General features: G+C 58.9%; 1 protein-coding gene across 1 annotated transcript in view; it reads right to left on the bottom strand.

Moving 5' to 3' along the window:
- Cerk (ceramide kinase) overlaps nucleotides 1-23,468 on the bottom strand; it is a 38,737-nt gene extending 15,269 nt beyond the window's left edge. Inside the window, exons 1-7 of the mRNA XM_015501732.2 lie at nucleotides 23,459-23,468; nucleotides 22,204-22,383; nucleotides 9,439-9,552; nucleotides 8,970-9,092; nucleotides 4,247-4,372; nucleotides 3,060-3,123; nucleotides 2,180-2,325 (exon numbers count right to left, since the gene is read on the bottom strand). Coding sequence (XP_015357218.2) covers nucleotides 2,180-2,325; nucleotides 3,060-3,123; nucleotides 4,247-4,372; nucleotides 8,970-9,092; nucleotides 9,439-9,552; nucleotides 22,204-22,383; nucleotides 23,459-23,468 — 763 coding nt within the window. The remainder of the gene's footprint in view (nucleotides 1-2,179; nucleotides 2,326-3,059; nucleotides 3,124-4,246; nucleotides 4,373-8,969; nucleotides 9,093-9,438; nucleotides 9,553-22,203; nucleotides 22,384-23,458) is intronic.
- Nucleotides 23,469-24,266: the final 798 nt, after the last annotated feature.

Raw genomic sequence — 24,266 nt, 5'->3', positions numbered from 1 at the left:
CCCCGGGGCTCCCTCAGTCACTGGCAAGTCCCTTGGGCCACCTCCAGGCCCCCTCCTGGCTACACCTGCAGCTCTCAAGCTGCCTCCTCTCCAGGCCCAGCAGGGCCCGGCCTCAGCAAGGGTGGAAGGCCCAGAACAAGGAGGGGCGAGCTCCTGCCCCAGCGCCCCAGCTCCAGCCCTAAGGCCACGCGGCGGCAGAGCTGCTAACTTGCCACGAGGGCCGCAGGGAGGGAACGCACAGGTGCAGGGGCGGCCTGGGAAAGGAGAGAAGTGCAGACAAGGACGGCAACCAGACAGCCGCCACCGAGCCCCCGAGGGACTGCACGGCCACTCCCAGCCTGGGGAGACACAGGCCTCCGGGAAGACAGGCATCAGGTGATGTCCACCACGTCGCCTGGAGCCTCGTGGGCCACCTGTCACAGCACCCGGGCCCTAGTGAGTGCAGCAGCCATGGCAGAGACGGCGGGCTCTCCTCAGGGGCATCTGGCCTTATGGTGAGAGTCTGGGTCACTCAGGATTAGAACTGCCCTTGAACAGCCCCAGACAGCAAGACAAGTGGCCACCTCTGGCCTCCCAGGGCAGACCCTGGGTGAGTAAGCATCAGCTTCGAGCTCAGGGACTAACCCTTCACAAACAGGCCCAGTGAGCTGTGACGCGGCCTTCCACAAGGGCCTCCTGTGCTGGGAGGAGCCCCCCACTGTGGGGCAGACAGACACCACATGGGGCCCTCCTGACTGCCCCTCGCCTGGCCAGCGGCCCCTGGCTGCCCCTCCCACCTGCTCCTAAGGCCTTGAATGCACAGAGAAGTCCACAAGACCTGGGGACAGGAAGTCCATCAGGGGCCCTGCAGCCATCCCTCAGGACAGTCTACTGATGGCCAGGTCAGTTGCAGGGACCCGATAGGGAATGGGGGCCGGAGGGCTTTCTCTCATTGTCCTCAGCTGGAGACCAGGTGGCCGGGGTCTCACTGCTGCGCTGCTCCCATCAGACAGAACCGTCTGGCGAGCGGCTCAGGAAGCGCATCACGCCGCAGGTGTCAGTCACCACTCCATCCAAATGGGCGGGATCTCAGATGACAACCCCAGCATCTCTGCTGATCGCCACCTTGGACTTGCAGGCTGAGCTGCTAATGTGGCCCAGAGGGAGGCTTTGTCCTGAGAACAGGCACAGGCCACTGCCCACGGGGACGTCCTCGGCCCAGCATGGGGAATCATAGGTTAAGTGGAAGGGTCACATCTCTGCCTGAGAGGGTTCAGGGGCCAGAGGCTGGCCCAGTAACCAAGGCGTCCCTCCTGGGGCCGGATGCCAACTGAGGACTCTCAGCTCCCAACCCCTGAGCCCACCTGGTGAGTGGGCAACCCCCAGTGCCTCCTGCCTGTGTCCACCGACTGACTTCAGGAGCCGTCGGGGTGAAGCTACCCATGGCGTGGGCGGTGGCTGTGCCGACCCAGGCACAGGAGGAAGGAAGCTGTGCCTGCTGCCCTGTCATGGGCCAGCTGGTCACTGTCTAGCTGAGATGTTTCTAAGAACAATCTGCTTCCTAGAAAGATGGTGAATACACGGGAGCAGAGCCCGTCCGCCAGGCCGTGAGGAGGCCCTGCCACTTGGCTGGCCCTTTCCCTCCCCACCCACATCCTTCCTCCTGCCCACCCACCCCAACAACCCTCCAGGTCAGCTAGAAGCCACCTCTTGCTGAGGACCACCTCTACAGCCTCGCCTGCCCCGGGCACCAGGCGCCCCCCTCCAGGGCTTCAGCCCCGACCCCCAGCTCTTGAGGAGCAGAGCCTGACCCCTGCTGCTGGCTCCTGGGTCCTGCACACGGCTGGCATTCGGGAGCAGACAAGGTCCCTTACAGACCCGCCTGAGTGTTCATTTTATTGGACACACACTATCTTTCAAAAAAGAAGGCCGCTGGGGGCGAGAGATGCGGCTCAGTGGTAGAGTCCTGGCCTGGCATATGGCAGGCCCTGGGGTCCACCCCCCAAAAAAAAGCCAAACAAACAAACAAGACCCAGAGGGACCGCGGTCATCGTATGGGGATAGAATCAGTTTGAGTAATGAACCTAGAGGAGAAGCCCAGAAGGATTCTCCCCTGGAAGCGCCTGAGGCAGGACACAGGTGTGAGCAAGTCGGGTTCAGTCAGATGGCAGGACGTCAGGGCGCTGCCCGGGCTCCGTACCTGCGGGGATGATGCCGATCCTGAGGGGGCTGGGCACCAGCTTGGCGCAGAACTGGTTCTGGTCCACACCGGCGCTCCTCTGCGTCCTCTCGATCAGACCGTGCAGGACCTCGCTGAACATGCCGTCGCCACCAACACAGACGATGCTGCAGAGGAGAGGTGGTCAGCACGCCCAGCACCACCACGGCAGCTCGCAGGTCGGGCCCTCCAAACGCCCCTGACGAGGAGGCCGTGCCTCCCTGCCCGTCCAATGGGACTGTGGCCAAGGCTGGCTTTCCCTCTGGGCCTGGGACTTCAGAGGTTGCCTGGCTGAGAGTGGCTACGGGACCAGCCCCTGCCAGCTCCCCTCGAGACCCTAAATTCAGGCTGGGTAAGTAGCCCAGAGGTACAGCTTGTGACCTGGTGCAAAAGGCCCTGGGTTCAACCCCCAACCCCAAGGAAAATATCCACTTCTAGAAATTCATCTTGAAAAAACCCCCCAAAACCAGAATATGCAGAGAGGTATGTATTCAGTAATGTTCTCTTACTTAAAGAGCAAAAATTGGAAAGAGCCCAAATAGTGAGAGACTAGTTAAGTTACGGCACATCTATGTCATAGAAGATGATAAGGGCATTACGATGATATTTCACAGCTAACAGTATCAGAAAACCAGGATCCCAAACCAGAACAACACCACCTCAACTCCACGTGACAGTGCCCTCGGCCAGGTCACTGCTCTCCTACGTGACCACGTGAGAAGTGCTCTGGGAGACTGAAAGGCAAACAGAGCCACCAGGCCAGGGTGGTCTCTGAGGGGTGCCTGGGCCAGCCCCCTGCCCACCCTGACGTTCTGTGAGCAGCTCACTTCAGGGTCAGGGCTGCTGCCCAGCACTCACTCACCCATCATACTTGTCCATGCTGACCTCACACAGGGTCTCCTTGGCCTGGTTCGCACGCTCGGTCACTGTGGGGACATGGTTGGTTATGTCCATGCCTGTGAGCTGTGACTCACGTGGACGGCGAGGGCAGTGGCCAGAACCCTGCGGGGCCACCCAGCATTCCCCAGGAAGGGACTGGGTGGCCTGGGTGGGCAGGCCCCCTACTAGGCCAGTCTGACTCTCTTGGAACCTAACAGCGGCCACATCCGCCTCCCCTACTGTCCAGGCCACTTGTGCAATGTCAAAGCACACGCAAGTGTAGAGACGAACGTCAGTCCACCGTCTCTGACCCACGTCTGTGCGCAGTTTTGTGTGTTTGCTTTCTCACAATCACTTTATCATCACTGGGACTACTTTGTGAATGCCCTTTCCCTCCCAGTCCCGGGGATGGAACCCAGGGTGGTCGGCCACTGAGCTGCTTTTTAGTTTATTTTGAGGCGGGATCTTGCTAACTTGCTGAGGCTGGCCTCAGACTTGTGATCTTCCTGCCTCTGCCTCCTGGGTCCTGAGGTGACAGGTGTGGCTGCAGTCTGGCCATAAAACTACTTTAAAAAACTACTCGATACTCCTTTGGACTTGCCACAGTTGCTCATCATGTCCTCTGTTTGGGGGCATCTAAGTGGCTTGCAGCAGGCTGCTGTCTGGCAAGGACACCTGGACACCCCACTCAGGGTACAGCTGATCGCATTCCTTGGAAAGACTCCAGGGACAGATTATTGGGTCCAAATTCCTCCCTTTTCAGGCCCTGGGCCTGTGGTGTCAAGTGCCTGGGGTAGAACCCGGGGCCTTGAGCTTGCCAGCAAGGGCTCTGCCGTGGCCTCATCCTCAGCCTGCCAAGTGTGACCCAGAACCCTCCAAGTCCTGCCGCCCGGCACCCCTCAAGAACTGGGCATGCGACCTGGGACTGCACTGTCCACCTTGTACTTCTTCTTCAAGGACTTCCTGTCTGTGACCCTTGTCTGTTGTCTGCTCAGGAAGGACCTGATTGGCTAAGACTTGGCTAGAAGAGACGACACGATTTATTCCCTGCTCTTCCGTTCTGGTGTGCAAACAGAACCCTGTTTTGTGTACACTGCTCTTATGGGACAAACTCTCTTCCAGTGACCACGTCTGAATCGTGCAGTTTCCTCCCCGCCGCCGTGGCCTTACCGATGACCTCGGTGGTGATGGAGGCCAGCGTGAACAGCGGCGCCACTTTCCTTTCGTATATCTGCTTGCCTTGGCCCTTTCCTCCGAGTGGGTTGATGAACACCAGCAGGTGCTTGGGTCTAGATGCTGCAGAACCACACACGAGAGCCACCATCAATGACTAAGGAACACGCAGATCAGACTCAGGACTCTGCCTCAGGTTGTCTGACACAGAAGTGCGTGTGGGTCTTTTTTTCTTTCTTTTTTAGAATTATTTGTTCTGGTTGGTCAAATGTGACAGCAGAATGATCTCAACTCCTTGTACACAAATGGGCAGGAGGACACAGCTTGTAGGTCGTAAAGAACAAGGACACACATCTCCCGCTACGGGAAGGGGCGAGCCAGAGTCTGTCCACCAGCCGGGAGGGGCGTGTGCCTCTGCAGGGGGCAAGGAAGGGCCAGGACTCCAGAATGAAGGCCCAGGACTCGGGAATCCTGCCCAGGGGACTCTCCCTGACCATCCCAGGTGGTCTGGGCACTGGAGGCTGCAGGGGGCAGGTCAGCAGAGAATAAAAAGAATGAGACAGACGTGCAGAAGGGAACACGTGGAGAGACGGACAGATACCAAGTTGGTGCTGAGACGAACAGGGAGGGCAGAGCAGCACACGGGAGACCGGCAGAGCGCCGAGGCCCCAGTTTCCCAGACAGTGGGTTTCTTATGGCAACTTCCCCGCGTGTGCTGTGGTCAGTTCCAGAAGAACTGGTCAGCTCTGCAACTCAGAAAAACAAGTGGAACTAACAATCAAGAGGAACAAGAGGAACGCGCCCAAGAAGGTTGAAGACTTTGTAAGTCCACAGCGAAACCAGGACCTAAACGCCTACTGCTGCAGGCCTCGCGATAGCCAGTGTGGGTACCCGGGTCCCTGGGAGGTGGCTGGACAAACAAGAAGAGCATTCTTCACTCACAAAAGGGAGAGAACCATAGAACACCACCAACGTGAAACACGCCAAGACCAAGCAGAGACCCCCACAGCTGCTCGCACCCAGCAGTCCACGATACAGGACGGGCACAAGACAAGTCCAGCCCACACCAGCCGAGAAGAGGGGCCTGCTGGCATGGACATCTCACAGGTCGGAGCACAGAGCACAGGAGTGCTTGATTCAAGACCCAGTGAACACAATGTGTGTCTCAAGTCGCCAAGGTACGATGGATTCCACCCCAGAATTACAACCATCGCTGCCTCGACTGTGACAGGCATGCAAAGCGTCCAAGGGTCCAGCGTGCTGAACGGCCACTTACTTAGAAATGCAGCAAAACCATGACTATGCATCAGGGGTGGACACTACCGAACAGCCCAATCGTGGTGGGGCACCCAGAAGTGTGAAGAGCCGTCCCCCGGGGTCTCGCATGTGCACAGTGTTCCTAATAAGACACGAGGGGACACCATGCCTGAAAACCCCAAGACCAAAGCTGGTTCCTTGAAAAGACTCATAAGAGAGATAAATCTCTAATCAATCCAAAAGAGAAGAGTGGAGAAAACACAAGTGACCCATCCAGGAGGCAGAGGGGACATCACTCCAGGAGGCAGATGGCGCAAAGGAAGTAGAGGGTGCTGGGAACTCACGCTGCAACTTCTAGATGTGTGTGAGGTGGACCCACATCTCCATAAAAAGCACAATTTACCAAAGATGTCAGAAGATACTTAAATCTGAATACTCTCATGCCTAGGAAAGACTGGGGAGCATTATAAAACCTCCACACAGGAACCCGGGCCTTGATGTTTCCACTTCAGATTCCACCACGTACTTCAAAACAACCCGTCTGAGGTTATATGAACTCTTCCAGAACACAGAATAAGGAGACCTCCGACACCCATGACCTAGACAGCAAGCAGGCAGGTGCCACCACCCAGGAGAAACCTCCGGACACTCTGTGACCTAGACAGCAAGCAGGCAGGTGCCACCATCCAGGAGAAACCTCTGGACGCTCGTGACCTAGACAGCAAGCAGGCAGGTGCCACCACAGTGGCAGTTCTGTTGTCACCTATACAGAGATGCAGCGCAGCATGGGCACAGCAGGTGTTCCTAGAAGCCGAGGGGCTCGGCTCCAGTGCACAGGGTCATCAGTAGAGTCTCTGTGTCCCACAGCTTAGCTCCAAAGCCCTCCATCATGTCAACATGCAGAAATAGCATCTACTCAACTCCCAAGCATGAGTTAAAAACCAAAGTTCTCAGAAAACTGGGGCTGCAAGAGAATTTCCCTAATCTGATTTTTAAAATATCTTCAGATCCTAAGAAACTGTCTTGAGGGTGAATGTGGAAAACCTTGCCCAAGGTCAGGACCAAGGTGTTGCCCCCAGCACTGTCGGCCCAAACCTGGCAGAAGGAGGAGAAGGGACAACGAGGAGACAGAACTGCCCCAATCACAGGGGACACCGCCGTGCGTGACAGGAAGCCAAAAGCTCCGTGTTGAGCTGTATCGAGCCAGCTGGCCGGGTCTCAGAAGCAAGGCAGGACAGCTCTGTCACACGGCTCCACAGCAGCTGCAAAGGGCAAAAGCCTAAGTGGCAGCACCATGGCCCAGAGGGCAAAGGCCGTCTTCCCCCGGTGGCGGGGCCCCGAGTGTGTCCAGAGGCAGCAGACCTCTGCCGGGCACAGCAGCACACCTGCGGTCCCGGCAACCCAGGAGCTGACCCAGGAGCACTGCAACTCCCAGGCAGCCTGGGCACCTCGGAGAGACACTGTCTCAAAAAAGCAAAATAAAATAAAAAATAAAGATGGCTGGGGGTGTGGAGAGCAGCCCTGCCTTCACTCCCCAGTGCAGCAAAAATAACCATAGTATGAAAAGAAGATGAGCCTCGGCCATGTCCTCCATCCAAAGGGACTGTGGGCCACGTGCGTGAGGAGGCAGCGGGGCTCGGGGAAGACAGCACTTCCTGACCCCAGGGTGGGAGAGGCTGTCCAGTGGCCAGGCTGACCATGAAGCTAAAGGGAAACAGACAACCCGACTACGCGGTCAGGAATGCCAGTCCATCAGAAGGCACCAACAAGGGACCCGGGCGAGACACAGGCGGGGAGCCAACTGTGATTCTCAGACTGATGAAAGTCAGGTCCACAGAACATCAGGATCCCACCGACCACCAAGGAAAGGAGCAAGCCAACAGATAGTGGGCAAAGGGCCGACAGAAACCCCATGAGGATGTGCATCTGCCCGGCTTCTCGACCATTGGGGACATCGTGCAGCAGCATACAGGGCAGCTCACACACCGGCTAAGGTGCAAAGGTGCGGTCGGACCCGGAGCAGCAGGAACGCACCCCCAGACAGAAGGTACCGAGCACCACCGCCACCTCAGGGAACTGTGGGGCTGCCCAGTCCACTGCTGGGTATCACCCCAGATACGCATGATCATGCACAAAAAGGCTTCACAAGATGGGGGGACGCTGACGTGCACAGTGGCCCACAGAGGGCCATCCAGATGACTGGGTGACACAGTGTGCATTCCCTTCAGGGAATCCACACGGCTGGGGAGGAACCACCTGCAACCACACACCATGTGGCAAACGTCACACTCATGAGTTCAGTCCCATGCAGACACAGAAGAGTGCAGGTCACACCACCCAGCTGCGTAGGGTGCGCAAGGGATCTGGCTGTTTAGAAGGCAGCTAGCAGTGGCCCTGGAGTAATGGCCATAGGGCTGAGGCCTGGGGCACTGTGCTTCCAGGCCTGGGTGTGTGGCGAGCGTGTCCGTGCGAGAGCTCACCCAGCCCCTCGCTCAGTGGGTGTGTGTCTATGTTTTACTGCAATGAGACACTAGAGCAGTCACAGAGGAGAAGTTCAACTAGATAGTGGAATAACAGGACCATGTGCTATTTTTAGATGCCAGGAGACCATACCAAATGCACAATCATATGGGGTTTTCTAAGAACTCCATGGAAATAAAATCCACGTCACTCCAGAGGAGTCTACTCCCCAGGCCTCCAGCCTCGACTCCACAGCTCGCAGTCTCCTGAGAACAGACTGGGGGCGGGGGGTAAGTCGGGGCAAGAGGGGGGCCTGGAGTCAGACAGAGGAGGCAGGAGAAGCTGCACAGGAGGACAGGGAGAGGAGCAGAGCTCAGAGAAGGACCATCAGACGGACTTGGAGGGCCACAGGGCACAGCAATGCAGAAACACAAGTCCTCCCCCCCAGGGGAGTCACAAGACACGCTTCCCAAGGAAGGCCTTCCTGTGAAGTGGGCGGGGGGAGCCTTCCTCGGAGGCACGACAACTCACTGTTGGACACAGATGCAGAGTGGTCCAAAAGGCCAAGGCTGACCAGCACATGCCGCTCCCGCCCTGGGCTGCACCTGTGAGCTGGCTGCACCAACACCATGAGGTGGTGCTGCGGGCTCAGCAGGAGCAGCGCCTGCCATTTTCAAGGTGACAGGAAGACCTGCCACGAGCACAGAGTCACGAACACACTGGGCCCCTGCTGCCCTGTAGATGCGCCCGGCCAGGGGCGATTCTTCCACGACCTGTTCCATCCTCACCTCTGGAGAAAGAAGCTGAGGCCCGGGAGGCTGAGTGACCTGCCTCGGGTCTGGCTGCCACGAAGTCACCTGGGGCTCACACCAGTGCCCTGCTGCAGAGCCCACCCACCCTCTATACACCTAGCATCAGGAAACCACCCGTCATGCCCAGGGCAGTCAAATCCTGGCCCTGCGCCTGCCGCAGCTGCCCTTCACCAGTCTGAACACACACATACACAGTCTCTCCAGCAGCTCCCGGAGGGTCTGCAGCCACAGGTGACACAGCTGCTCGTCCGTGCTCCAGAAAGTCACCTGTGCCCACTTCCAGCGGTGACGTCGAGCTCGCTTCACACAGTGAACTGCAAGAGACGGGCATGCACGGGTCAGGGTGGGTGACAGGCAGCGGGGAACACACCACCCACAGCTTCGCCCTGATTGCAAGCCAGGGGCTCACTCTCTAGGAGTCAGTGACAGTGTGAATCAGATACAACATGCCACTTCTCAGGTCCTTCAAGCCACGTTGAAAACAAGGAGAATAAGAAAACAGACAGTGGACAATGACAAGAAGTGGACCTTGGGGAGATGAAGAGTCAACAAGGAGCAGCCAGACCACTGCACTAGTGGGCCTGGGGAAAAGCCCCCTCCCCATGCGTCACCTGCCCAGAGCCGAAGGAGAACCGGGAGGTGACACCCAGGTGCCCTCACCTGTGAATGCGCAAGGCTGTCCCATCTTCTGCCATAGGCCACTGGCGTGGCACTTCTTGTGAGTGTCTGCTTCCTCCACGGTGATGATCTCAGACACGGGCACCGAGAAGGCATCTGCAAAGACGGACGTGCGTCAGCCACAGGAGTCAGCTCGCTCCGAAATGCTGAGGTCACCTGCCTGGACGCCCTGGTTAGAGAACTGGGAGGGAGTCTGGACGCGGGTTATGGCTCAGGGATAAGAAAGAGCGGGCACCAGGGGTCACCAGACGACAGTGGCCCAAGCACCCATCAAACACCACTGCTGCTCTTCACATGACTCGCCCACAGTTCAAGCCGCGATGCCGACCCCCTGCCCAGCTGCTGCATGAAATATGAAGAGACATGTTCCAATGCCACAGTCTGTCCCCGAGGGCAGAAGGGGGCACATAGGATGCGGGACACCAGGGCCACCAAATGTGAGAGTCAGGACCCAGCTTGGGGGGGCTCTGGAAAGGCTGTGGGTGCCTAGGAGCAGGGAGGAAGGGAGACGTGGCAGGGACATTCTCTAACACCAGCCCAGGAGCCGCCCGCCCGCCTCAGGTCCCCAGCAGGCTGCAGTCACAGAACCACAGATCAGAGGAAGTGCTGGGAGCTCAGCTGTGGGGATGGCAGGTCGTGAAAGACCCCCCAGAAGGTCACGGGGATGGGGCGGCAAGCAGGGCCCCTGGGAACAGGCAGGCTGGAGTCCAAAGCTTCCTCATGAATCCCTCTTATGTGTTAAGTCCTGATGCCCCGGGTCCTGAACAGTTGTCACCTTGGCAGTAACAAGGGCGTCACCCCAGCTGGAACAAGGCGTGGCTCCAGGAGGAGGCGTTACCCGTGGGGTTGACTACACCCACCTGTGACTTGTAATCCTACCCCTTTGCCCTATTTGGGATAGAATGTTCCTTGGAACCTCCCCCTGTGTCCCCTATATGAGAATAAAGAATTCTGGTGGCTCTCTCTCTTTCCACGGACCCTTAAGGTCGGAGAGCCGTCCTAGATTTTGAAAAGGTACTTCTGTGTGTTTGTGTGCTTTGTCGTTCTCTCGAGTTATTGGAATAGTCAGATTTTGTGAACCCAGGACAGGTCACCAGCTAGGTTACATGGCCTCTGTGGTCACTTGCATCTGTTTTAAAGCCATTGTCTGTGGTAGCCAAACACAAGGACCCAGGGAGGGACAGTCTGAGCTGAGCTCCTGCTCCTCTGAAGCTCTGAGAGGCTGACAGCTGGGCCCTTGGGCTCCGGGGGGGGGGAGGAGGCAGAGGCCAGCTGGGAGCGCAGCCTGCTCACGGCACCCGGGAAGTCCCGATTTCACGACTGTCTCCAAAATGCAATTTCTGCCTGCTTCTTATGCGTTCTTCTCCACTCTGTGAGTAAGTGGCACACAGGACCACCCCCCAGGCTCCCGGGCAGGTGTCCCAAAACCCACACCCACACACCCAACAGGTTTCCCACCCCCAGACAGCTCTCCACCACGGCTCCTCATCCCCAGAGATTGCCTTCCCAACAGGTCCCTATTTTTGGAGGGCTGGCCTCGTCCTCAGGGGCCCCTCCAAATCCAGCCTCAATATGACCCTGCACTCAGTCCCCCCGACTGCCCCGACCTCTTCTGTTTCCCAGGGGACCAGGAGCTAACAGGAGGTCTCTGTGTGTCTCAGCAGCAAGCTCAGGGCCGGCTGGGGCAGGTGTCAGGAGCAGGAATAGAGTAAGCCACACATGGACGTGGTCAAACTGTCTGCCGTGACCCCAGCATCTCCCGCTCCTCCGTAATCATCACAACTACGATGACAGGAGGGTCACAGGCTGCGAGGCATGAGTGGGAGCCAGGCGAGTGTCTCCACATCCAAATGGAGAGAGTTAGACAAGAGTCAGTACCACGCCACAAAATGACTGAAGCCTCAAGTGACTCACAGGATGACCCACATAAAAGCTCTCACAAGCGAATAATTCCTGGACCTGCAATTTAGATCAATAGACTTGAAAAATCAAAGAAGGAAGTACGAGATTTCAAACGCGTCACACGCCACGCTGGCCAAACCCCGAGGCCAGGCTTCTCCAAGACTCCCGAGGTGACGTCCGGAGGTGTCTGATCCCCTCAGCTGGCCATCGGCTCCACCCCAGGGGAAGTCTGCCTTGGTTCCTGACCTGATCACGGCATCTGAGTGAGTGGGCATCTGTGGACTTGGAGCCTAAGGCCTGAGACTTTACACCCAGCACCTGAACTTAGCATGTAGAAGGAATGTCTGTCAGGAGCCTGTCATGACTGAGTGTGTTTGCAGTGCTTAGAATTAATTAATCTAGAACTGTGTGCTGTGAATTGATTATGTCTATGGCAGCGCCTTGCATTAAGGATCGTCGTTTTCTTGATCAAGAACCTACAGAGGGGCTGGGGCTGGGGCTCAGTGGTAGAGCGCTCATCTAGCACGTGCGAGGTGCTGGGTCCCATCCTTAGCACCACATATAAATAAATAAATAAAGTAAAGTTAATAAAAAAAAAGCACGTGGACATTCTTTCTCTCCCCCCTCAACTGCAGATGTGGCCCTTTTGCCCCTTGCGACAGGAGCAGAAAATACAGAGACAGAAGAGGCCACAGAGACACACAAGCAGGGCTGCAGGGCGGTCTTCCCCTGGGGTGGAGCGGAGGCCTTCTGGTCAGCCACATAGTTCAGAAGGAGGGAGAGCCCAAGAGGCAGGGCCAGAGAGGGGAGCAGAGGCGGCGAGGGCCGAGGGGAGGGATGGAGAGGCAGAGGGGAGGCCGGCGAGACCACAGAGCAGTCAGTGGCCTCCCTGGAGTGAGACGGGAGCTGGGCTGGCTTTGAGCAGAGGTGTGTGGTGACCTGGGTGTGGCAGGGACCACTGAAAGTGGGCTGGGGCGCGGGTGTGCTCTGTGGTGGAGGGCTTGCCAAACACGTGGGAGGCCCTGGATCCCATCGCCAGTGGCACTAAAAATAAAATTAAAAAAAAAAAAGAAGGTGCACGGCAGCAGGGACAGGGGCTGCTGGCTGCATCCAGGCCCACGGAAGGTGGTGGCTGTCCCCTGGTGGGATTAAAACAGAATCCCGGCAGGCTGTGCTCACATGCGTGTTGCCTTAACGCGTGATGTGTGCACTAACACGAAGAGGGAAGGAAACCCAGCAGAGGGGTGAGAATCACCCTCACCTGGGGGGAGCGTCAGGGGGCGCAGAGCTGCCCTCCCTGACCCAGAGGCCCCGCGGCGCAGCCAGGCCTGGAACCCGGCAGCAGGTCTGCGTGGACCAGGGGATGTGGCCACGAAGGCCCATCATCCCCGTCAAGGACCCCTCGCTGTGGGCAGGAGCAGAGCCACAAATCGTCACCAGGAACAGGGCAGAGTCAGGTTCAGCCCCAGGGACCCAAAATACAGGGTGAGGAAGTCTCAAGCACAAAAGAAAAGTCACAGAAAAGCGGCTGCCGAGGGGCTGTGCCTCCCACAGGCCTGCACCCTGGGCTAACCAAGGGCCACTCTGCACCTGGCACCGGTACCCCACAGAGCAGAAAGCCAGCAGCAGGCTCGCTAGGTCCCAGGTCACCGGGCACCTGCCCGTCCTGGCAGGTTCCTCCACCGTCTCGTTTCTGATGAGCAGGCAAATAACAGACGGCGAGTCCCTGGGGGAGCTAGCTGCGGTGCTGGGAGGGCAGCGGTGCTGGTCACTCTGGGCCAACACCCCAACCCGGGCTGCCTCTGGCCCCACAGGAAACCTTAACAGCACCGTAAGTCACCGTGCACTGAGGCTGGGTCACAGGGGCAGCGGGAGAAGCGGGCACCAAGGCCCTGGAAACAGGAGAGAGCAGCCAGTGCTGAACGACCCTGCTGGTCACCCCACATGTGCTGGCCCACACAGGCACCACGCATCAGCCAGTGTTGTGGGGACACCAAGTGCAACGGCAGCGTCATAAATAAGGGCTTGCTTGGGCTGGGGATGTGGCTCAAGCAGCAGCGCGCTTGCCTGTCATGCGTGCGGCCCGGGTTCGAGCCTCAGCACCGCATACAAAGATGTTGTGTCTGCCGAGAACTAAAAAAATAAACAAATATTTAAAAAATAAATAAATAAATAAATAAATAAATAAATAAATAAGGGCTTGCACTGGGGAAGGTGTTGCGGGTGAGGGGCCTGGGGGTCAGGGCTCCCAATACTTGTGTCTGTGCCCTCTGCACTGCATGGGGTTGGAGCATCCCTGGGGTCAGAGGCAGGATCTGCCTGGAGGAGAAGAACTGCCCAGGCCAGCCCGAACCAGCTGGGGCAAGGCCGTGTGGCCACACGCTGTGGGGAACTCCGTGAACAACATCACCCAGGGGCCATGGTGAACCAGGTGAGGTGGGAGGCGGGACAGGAGGCCAGGACCCCAGCTGCTGCTCATTGGTCCCAGCCTTGACCCACCCCATCTGCAGTGGCCTCCTTCTCAGGAGCAGTAGCCCTGCCAGGCGCTCTGCATCTGCAACACCCACCGCGTCCCGCTGCCCGGCTGGCTCCCCGGCACCTCACAGGTCACCTGCGGGGTGGTTACAGACTGCCGTTCCCCCTGCAGCAAGAACAGTCCAGCATCCTGGAGCAGGGGAACTTCTGACACTCTTCCCCCATTGCTCAAGCTGACCTAAGGCCAGCCTTGGGCACAAGTGTGGCCCCAGAGCCACAGACAATCCAGAGCCAAGGCAGACTACCTGTGTGGCCTCTGAGGGCCTCAGACCCAACCTTCTAAATCCAAGGCCACCCATGCTGCTCCTCTGCTCCTTCCAGAAACCGCTGTCCCTGTGGCACCCCGAGCCTGGGGAATAGTGCGCCACCCAGGTACCAGGTTGCCCACAAGCCAGGGCCCCTGGGCTCCTCCTCCATCTCCATCACCATGTCTGCCTCCAACATCCTACCCTGCTGCCCTGAGAGTCTCCCACGGAACCTGTCACTGCACAGCCACCCACTGTGCCCCTGAAACCTCCTCCTCAGGTGGCCCAGTGAGCACCCAGACAGGTCTGACAGATGTCATTGCTGTACCTGGGTCTGCCAGCGGCTTCTCCCACCCCCTCAGGATGTAGCTAGACCCCTTTGCACAGCCCCTGCCTGTCCCCGCCCAGCATCGCTGTGTCCTGCCCAGCCTGCCCCAAACATACAGGGAGCACACCCCGACCTCAGGACCTCAGTCCTGCAGGCACTGTTGGAGCCCTGAGAGCAGGAGGCTGGTCCCCGCCCAGCACAGCTCCAGGGTCATTTCATCCTGACCCGGGGCCCACGCTGCCCAGATAAGGCCAGTGTTCCAGTGGCCTTGCCTACTGCACAAAGAGCTGTGGGGGCGTCCATAGGGGCCTCCCCAACACTGAGTCAGCCTGGGACCTCGCTGGCAGCAAGCTGACTCCGCTGGCTTACCAGAGGCCTGTCCCAAGAGCAAGGGCCACCCTGAGTGTGATTCGTGCCCACGTATGAGAGGCAGATTCCCCACAACACCCAAAGGTAGATGCCAGGGTCCTCGTGCCACAGACCAGGAACCAACGCGAGGGCAGATGACTCACCCAAGTCACCACGGGCAGCTTTGGAAATCTACCAGGAAGTTCTTTCCTTCACAGTCTGGAGCGCAGGGACCCGTTACTCAGATGCCTGCGTCCTGCCCCGGATCACCTGCCCAGGTCTCGCCTTCGGCAGAGTCCCATCTGGCCAATCCTCGTCCCAGAGCCTTCCCACCACCACACGGGACACTGGCCAAGGCTTCCCCAGAACAGCCGCCTCGCAGCACGGGAGCTGGCTGGGGGACAGCCAGAGCAGGCGGCCAGCCGGGCACCCATTTTACAAGCCCCACTGTAAACAGCTGCACGAGCCTGCTGGCCGAGCGCAGCCAGGCCCTGATTTTCGGGCCCAGACAGCAAAGCTCACCTGACCCTCTCTCACCTCTGAACCCTCTGAACAGGTCTTTCCTCCAACAATGGGAGGACCCGCCTCCGGACAGTTAGTACTGGTTCAAATACCAGAACTGACGTTAGAGTGCATTAGAATGTCCTCCTGCGGCAGGCCTTCCCCAAACAGGAGACCTCATAACCAGACCTTGGTGAGAGTTTGCAGCTCTGACAACAGATGACTCCCCTGCGCCCTCAGGACCAGCGTGGCTGAGCCTCGGTGCGCACTCCTACAGTGCAGGGTGGTCAGAGGCCTCGCACTCCAGAAAAGCCAGGGGCCTGGCTCCCTATTCTGGCCAGTGGTTGAGTTTGCAGCTGCTCTGTCTGCTGACCACTGCAGCACGGGCAGCCACCTGGCCCCGCTGGCGGGGCCCAGCGAGGGGACTCCGAGTTCCATCATCTGTGTTTTCCATCCCATTCTCTGTTTCTGGCTCTGACGTCAGGAGTTCCTGGACACACGGCATTCCGGGGGCTTCCTAGGTACCTCGAGGGCAGCAAGGTCTGTGGCGACACAGGTGCATGGGCACATAGATACCCATGTGGAGAGGGGGGCCAGGGGGGCAGGATGCGCTCCTCTGCGGGGTTCCTGGCAGCTATCTGGGAGGCCCCCGGGGCCTCAGTTCTCATGGGGACACGTGACAGAACAAGGGCACGCTGGGAGCTCTGCTGTGGGAGAGCAGGTGAGGAAGGGGGCCCCTTGCCCTGTGCACACCAGCCTAGGCAGGGGCACCAGCAACAAGGGCTTCCCTGGGGAAGGACACCTGAGAGTCACGTTTCCTGGCAACAGCCACACCACGGCTTCTGCTATGTGAACACCTGACCTCATTAAAATGACAGACGAGCATTTGCCTATGAAAACCACTGCCCAGTGCCACTGGACCCAGAAACACCTGCAGGTCGCGGTTCACCTGCGGGGCCGGGTGCGCAGCTCAGGGGTAGAGCACACGCCTCACAGGCTCAAGGCCCTGGGCCTAATCCCCGGAAAAATAAACAAACAAAACCAAAAAGGCCCATCACTTAAGAGTGGTCACACAATCCTGCCCTGTCCAAAGGTCCCGGTCAGGTGGATCCTCCTTACGCTGAGACTGGCCTCCGGTGAGTCAGCCTGAGGCCCGGGGTAGCTCTGCAGATGCCCTGACGTGCTAGGGCTTGCGTGCTGATGGCTTGCTGTGTTTGGAAAGGAGTGTCAAGAAGACACTACAGTGACCTCAAGTGTCTTCCACACCCAGGGTCTAATCCACCGTCACCCACAGAGGCCACCACATGGCCACAGATTCCAGAACAGACAAAAACAGAGTCCCAGACGGGACTGCAGGAGCTTTGCATGGGTCCACAGAGCACGGGCACAGGTCCTGGAGGGGACAATGGAGGGGACGATGGAGGGGACGTCACAGCTCTGCTCCAGGAGGGAGGGCATGTGGTGCACAGTACCCCCCAGTACACAGCGTGGGCTCACTGCTCTGACTGTTGGCAGAACACACAGGTGGTCACCTACGGTCCTGCCAGTCCCAAACCTCCACAGCCCTTTGGATAGACCCAATTGTAACCCTACAGGACAGAAAAGGACACAAAGGCAGCAGAAAAGCAAGCGGAGGCCCCTGCAAGGCCTCCTGACAGCAGGCCAGGCGTTGCTGGGGACCTGGGTAAGCTCTGCTCCTGACTGACCAGGGACCTGGGAGGGTGCTCCCAGCTGTCCCCAGCAACCCTGAGCACCCCCTGGGACCCAGCTCTAGGTATGAGCGGGGGCAGACGGCTGCTGGACCTCCTGCCAGGGCTGGGTGAGTGGCAGCACCCAAAACCGCAGTGTGAATTCAGAGCAGGAGGAAGGCCACACGTCGGGGCAGACCAAAGTGGCCTCAAGAGACCGCGACTTCCGCTGAGAACAAAGGGCATTGTAAGTCTTGCCCACACACGTGTTTCCCTGAGTGCGAATGTCACTTAAGGTAACTTTCCACTCCTAAACACGAAGCCAGGACCTTGCTGGAGTCAAACCCTGCTGCCAGGGACTCGGTGTCCAGCACTCACTGCCCCTGCTGCCTGGAGGCACCCTCCACTAGGGGATGTCAAGGCCGTCCCCTCACAGTCCAGCTTGCTGTGCGAGGGGGGAGTGGCACCAGCTGTGTCCCGTTTGATTTTTATGTGAAATCTTCTGATTTTAAAATGTTGGCTACAAGTCTAAAGGGAACAGGGAGACTCAGCCCGCCAGGCAGACACACCCACTACCCCTGGAGCCTGGGGGCCCCGTGCACAGCCCTGGTGCGGCTGATCCTGGTACTCTGAGCCCGAGGTGGCAGCAAACCCAGTCCCCGAGCCATTTCTCCAGTCTAGTCTGATGAAGGTGGGTCTCCACCCCACCCCACCTCCCTCCTCTTCCTCACCAAAGTCACGTTCACAGCCGTCTCTGTCTCTGGCCCCAAAGATGCTACTTGTTAAGGGGGACGGACGAAGTCGGGGTCAGGCCCTGAGGTCCAGCCCAGCTCCGGTGCCGCCTTGCTTCACTTCTCTGTGCTTCTGTCACTTCGTCTGCAAAGGGGGGTCCGAAAGCATCGATGGGTCGTCACCGGGAGCAGGCTGAGAAGGCGTCTGGCCTGGTCAGGGCTGATGAGTGGCAGCTGTCACTGCTGCCCACTCCTCTGACAGCACACTGACTCACACCGTGTCACACACACGGCAGGTTCAACACCTTCTGAAGAAACAAATGCCACCTGGGAAGGGGCAGGAAGGGGACCAGGGACAGGACTAAGCTAAAGAGGGACCCGGAGGGCAGAGGGCAAGCAGAGCAGCCAGATTCCCACTGCCTGGTCAGGCATGTGGAGGGGGCGCCAGCTGGGCACAGCTGAGGTCCAGCCAGCCGTGCAGTCCTGCTCTACTTTTCCAGATCCTTCCAGGCACAAGTCCTGGACCCTCTGCCCTGAAGTTCCCCGCTGTGCTGTCCTCCTGGGGGCAGTCAGCTCTCAGATACATGAGTGGATCCCGCGACCAAAGAGGGACCCCTAAAGCCCAGACAGCCGCCCTCAGCACAGGCCCCAGCCTCCATTCACGGCTGAGTGTGCTGAGCCTCTACCCTGCAGCAGAGGTCGTCTAGACAGGAGGCACCAACAGGAAACCCTGCCCTCTGGCAGTGAGCACTCTCACCAGAAGTCACAAGCCATACGAACCAGTCCACCACTCCACCCGCTTAGCCACGGTGCCCATGCTATGGAAAGCAGGGCTGGCAGTATGGGGGCAGGGGACCTGCACAAGGAAGTGAGACCAGGGCAGATTGGATGGGGCAAACGAAGGAGCCTTACCCAGGGGCACAGCCAGTACAAAGGCCCTGAGGCACTGGGAGGCAGTGGGGTTGAGCTGGGTTGGGAGCCTGAAAGCACAGGCTTGAGGCTCCTGAGCCGACTGCTCCTCCTGTTGGGGGAACTAGGGAGCCCTGAGGGCTAAACCACCACAACCTGAGCCCCCAGCCCCCTGCCCCTGAGTGAGGACGGCTCTGCCTCTGGTCATGCCAGGCCCAGTGCCTGGACACTTCACCTCCAAGAGAGGCCTGGGGCTGCCCATCTGGACCCGAGGGTTCCACCTGCAGGCCCAGGAGATGCTCATGGGGTGCAGAGCTGCAGGGAGAGTGGGAGGAGTGGCTGGGGGTGCACTCCACCCAGGGCCCTGGGACTTGTCAGGGAGGGTGGGCGGGACAGGAGCCCAGGAACTCAGTCCCCAAACCCAAAATCCTAACCAAGAACTTCTAGCAGAGCACCTCTCTGGCTGGAAAACTCGGCACCTTCCAGAAGGTTCCATAACGGTCACCGAAGACCAGGTCTGGCCGCCAGGCAGTAAGCCCAGTGTCCTCTCTCCCCCGTGGAGTACCACTGGATACTCTGGACAAGACTGAAGAAAGGGCAACTAACCAAGGACCCTAAAAGTCCATGTCCAGCAGGCGACGGCCAGAGAGGCTGGCCCTGAAGCAGCAGCAGTGTGCACAAGCTCCAGGTGCGTCCTTCTCCTGCCCCAGCTCGGGGCCAAGGGCAGCTGTGCTGTGGAGCAGCAGGGCGGGTGACTCGGTGAAAACCAGAAAGCACAAGCCCCTGGACAGAGGGTGGGGGACCTCGGCCAGCGGGGGCAGGACAAAGTCCCGGCTCACCTGGCTGCCCATGTGCAGAGCCCGCAGAGAAGCCCACTACTAGCCACCCGCCACCCAAGTGCAGCCTCACCTGATGACAAAAGCAGTGGCAAGGCCTGGAAGGCTGGGCTGGCGGGACGTGGCCACCCCACTGAGAGGGACTTGCGTCTGTGCCCACCAGGCCGAGCACGGCTGGAAGTGGGGAGGACCTCCAACAGGGCAGAGTCTTAGCACAGTGTCGGGGACTCAAGTCAAATTCATCAGCATTCCCAGAGCCAGGAAGTGCCTGGCACCCAGGGAGCCCGTCACCTGATGCCAAGCCTGAAGGACCGGCGTGGGAGTCACAGGTATAAATGGAGGTGGCTGTGGTCCCCACGCTCTCTTTGTGCAGGCAAACTTGCACGTGCGGGAGGGAACGGAAAGAAGCCCCCGAGAGACAGGACACCGCGGGGCGGTGAGGACTGGAAAGTAAGCCCGTGAACGGCCAGGTCACCTGATGGCCAGAGCAGAACCACGCAGGAGGGCACTCCGGGGGTGGAGCTCTTCGGAAATGTCCGGGTTTTAAACAAAAATCAGCTGAATAAAAACAGACCAGTAGGGCTGAGGCTGCGGCCCAGTGGTAGAGCGCTCGCCTAGCACGTGTAAAGGCACTGGGTTCGATCCTCAGCACCACATGTAAGTTAATAAATAAATAAAGGTCCATCATCAACAACAACAACAACACAGACCAGTAGGTGACATCGCTGAGACAGTGACAGGGCAGGACCTGAGAACAGCCACCACACACTCCCACAAGGAGAGCGCAGCCTCGCAGAGGAGGAGGTCCAACCAGGGAGAGGTGCTGCAGGGAAGAGCCTGGTGGAATTTCAGAACTAAACACAGTGAGCAAACAGACAGTGCGGGGGAGGCGGCATCAGCCAACAGGAAGACGACCGCGGGGAGCTACCGTCCGAAGGACACCCAGACAATGACAGGTCCTCAAGGACAAGAAGGTGAGCACAGAGGGGAGACAGGCTCAGTGCCACACTTCCTGCTGCCTGGAGCGCTCTCGGCTGTGCACCGGGGCTGGGGCTCAGTGGCAGAGCGCTTGCCCCACGTGTGTAGGGCACTGGGTTCGATCCTCAGCACCACATAAAATAAACAAATTAAAAAAAAAAAAGGTGTTTGTAATGTTCATGTAAAACGCTGTACAACACGACTAGGAATGTCCCGCCTCCTACCTGACCACGCACCCCCGGAGGGAAGGGGAGCAGAGGACAGGGCACCCCTACTGCACAGCCCCAGGTGGAGATGGTCCGAGAGCCAGGAACCAGCATCAAACAATGGACGCTGACACAGAGGGAACTCAGGACACCAGCAGGGACAGCACCGCTGCACTCCTGAGACACTGGCAGAGGGGCACCCCCGCTCCACTGCATGCACAGACACCTCAATAAAGTTGTTCTTTTAAAATCATGTTTTAGCCTGGCACCATGGTGCACACCTCAGCTCCTTGGGAGCCGCAGCTGGGGCCAGTCGCAGCTGGGGCCAGTCGGCTTCAAGTTCAACTAGCCACCCACTTTGAGAACCTCCCCACCCCGGTTTCCTGTTTTCAGTCTGCCCTACTTCCGACCAGGCCCGGTCAGGGGAGCACTGCCGGCTCAGCCTTCTCAATGGAGGCCTCCACCGGCAGAGCCCCGCCCTCCGCGCTGCTAGTCCTTATCTCTGCTGCGGGCCCCTGTCACTTTCCCAGCTGGGGCCTGGGGAGGAGTGTGTGCCTGGGTTCAGAGCCCGCTCCCCACTGCACACCAAGTGCAAGCGACTCTTAGCTTCCGGTTTTCAATCTGAAATAGGAGAAAATGAAAGAGCAGATGAAAGACCTGGGTAGCCTCCCCGCCTGGTGCCGTGCCCCAGCCCATCCCTGGATTCCAGGGCTGCCTCCTGAGTCCTCTCACACCCTCTGGGAGCCTGGTTTTGCACAATCTCCCCCTCCCATCACCGACCCAGTCAATCCAGGTGTGTCTGCACCTGGGAGGGGCAGGGCCAGGAGCACCACCCACTAACATTAATTGAATGTCCTGTGAGTTGGCTCACAGTCTGCCCTACTGACCCTACTGACCTCAAATGGAGAACAATCTAACTCGGGCCTGCAAAATCAGCAGGGAGAAAGAGAGATGGTGGCTGCATCCAGCACTTCTGACCCATGAGGCAGCCCAGGCCCCTCTGCAAGGGCCACTGCTGTCACACCAGGAGGCTCAGGTGATCCTACATAAACGCCCCTGCATACTCAGCAGGAATGAAGCAGTGACCTCTTCAGCAGAGAGGAAGGGCAGCTGGCAGTGGAAGCACTGTCCACCAAACCAGCAGACTAAAAGCAGACACTGCCACCACACCAAATCCAGAATCTGGGGACCGGAGACTGCACTAGTGGCTGGCCACGTGGGCCACACAGAACAGCAAGCAGCTGCTTCCCACCCACACATGCCCCTGGAGGGGCTCCGTCCACGTCCACACGGCTGCTCAGGCCCAGGGGAGGCCAGATGGCCAGTGGGGAGGAGCGCGGTAGCTGGCACTGGGTCCGGGAGCCTGGCACCCTGCCGGGGCGGGCTCTTCAGGCCCCTGAGCTCAGTCTCTTCCCTGCTGAAACTAGGAGTGGCTCCCCACAGCAGCCACGGAGTCCAGCATGACAGGACAGAGGCCCTGCGGAGTGCACTCAGTGGGCGCTCGGGGAAACCTACCCTCGCTGAAGCCAGAGGCTTCTACCCTCGCTGAAGCCAGAGGCTTTCAGGAAAGCGTGACCCACTTGGGCCCCAGGCCAGACATCAGTGTCACGGGCAAAAAAACAGAGAAGTGCGCCCTGGAAAGTGGTGTTGGGAGGCCGGGAGTGACGTCTGAGCACCACCTTCTCCCAGAGGGGACATGAGGAATGGGAACCAGACCAGTCTCAGCCACTCGGCCACAGACAGGCTCTCCAAGCCCACAGCTGCTGGAAATCGGGCGCAGGTTGTGGCTGCCCCTTGACTGACCCCACCCAGTTCCCCTGGGTTCCCAGTCCCACAGCCCTGACTGCCCACCACAGACACCGGGCTGGGCTGCAGCTCAGCGCACCGGCTCCAGGCCTAGCCGCTCGAGGCCCTGGATTTGGACCCCGGGGCTGCAAAATGAATTTTAAAAAGGCATCTCACACTCAGAGCGCCAGCAGAGCAGGTGACCACCACTGTCACCCCCATGATTAGAAACAAAACCCTCATCTGCCAGCAGGGCCCTCTCCAGGTCTCGACCGCCAGTCCCTCCACGCGAACCCTGTGGCCACCACGATCCCCACCTGAACTGGGCCCAAGGCCTCCCAGGTCACCTGCCTCATCCCTCCTGTCTGTTCTCCTTGCAGAGCCACAGGAATCCTTTGAAAAGTTAAATTGATTACAACCTTCCAGGGACTCCCATTCCACTCACAGTAAAGGCCAGTCCCCACTTGGCCCATAAGACCTCAGGGGACCTTGCTCTATTTTATCCCCCCCACCAACACACATACATGGCCCTCATTCCTGTCACATGGGCCTCTTGGTGTCTCAGGGCCTTTGCACTTGCCACTTGTTGTTCTGCTTCTTGCACTGATCCCTCCCTGTCACACAGAGTGCCCATCTCTCCAGGTCTCATCAAAGAAGACATGTATTTGAGGACCACTGGACCATCCTGTGCCAGAAAGCAATCACCCCGCCTGGTCAACCTGGACGCTGTCTCTGTGGGGCTCTTCTCCCCGGGGGCCTAGCTCCATCAAACACACCTGTCTCTGTCCCCGTTTCTCCTCTAATGGAAAATGCCCCACTGTAGCAGTGGCCCATGTCCTACAGGACCGGCCTGGCCCATCCTCAACAGGCACCCAGTGCAAACCTCAGGGGCAAGCGCATGGCTCAGTGGTGAGGCCCGCACTTTGCATGCCCCAGGCCGGGTTCCATCCCTAGCACCAGAAAGAAAACAAAAACAAAAACTGGCAGAAGAGGGAATGGATGAAGCTCACCACCCGGCATTCGGGCCTGGTTTCCTCTGCTTTGCTCATTGCTGCTCTCCCTGTCCAGTGGCCACCTTCTATAATCCCCCTTCCTCCTGGGGCCAAATGACCTCTCCTTTATAAGCCTCTGCCAATCTGTCGGCCACCAGACAACACTGCACAAGGGCCCAGGGAGGGCAGCCTGGGTCCTCTTTCACGCCAGCCACTGCACCAGGGCCCTCCAGGGTGGGGTGTTTTTTCATGTTTAGCTAAATTAGGTTTCTCCAAATCCCCAGGTCCTCAAGGTGGGCAACCTGTTGCCCCCAAACCACCCCACCCCCAAGCAGGGAGCACATCCCAACAGGTCAAAAGCCCCCTTCTCACTAGGGCAAGTTCCCACCCTGCGAGGTGCCTCTCCTTTGAGATCCCTGCTAAATAGGAGCATCCGTCCTGAGGTTTAACCGAGATGGGGGAGGGGCCTGGCAGCCCCTGGGGACCCCTCCATGACCAATCTCCTAGCTCTGACCAGGGGACAGATCCCGGCTGTCCACTGGCTAGAGGGCCCCCAACGGGGGTCTCCACCACAGGGGGGGTGGGGGGCTACCAGCGCTCTCCCTTCCCATCTTCCTCTGACATCTTTCTCTCCTTGAGGCTCATCATAGTCCTGGTCCCTGGAGTGTATGTGCCCTCTGCCTGGGGACAGTTCCCTGCCAGCTGTCGCCAAGCACCCAGGCATCCCCTTTCCCATCCCCGTCCCCAGTCCTCTCTACCCCCAGTCCCTTGGCCCTTTCCATCCCGTTCCCCGCCCCCCATCCAGGTCCCCCCACCCTGGTCCCTC

This window comes from Marmota marmota, unplaced genomic scaffold (assembly GCF_001458135.2).
Source record: "Marmota marmota marmota unplaced genomic scaffold, marMar, whole genome shotgun sequence".
Taxonomy (NCBI): domain Eukaryota; kingdom Metazoa; phylum Chordata; class Mammalia; order Rodentia; family Sciuridae; genus Marmota; species Marmota marmota.
This window is presented reverse-complemented; position numbering and strand designations above follow the sequence as displayed.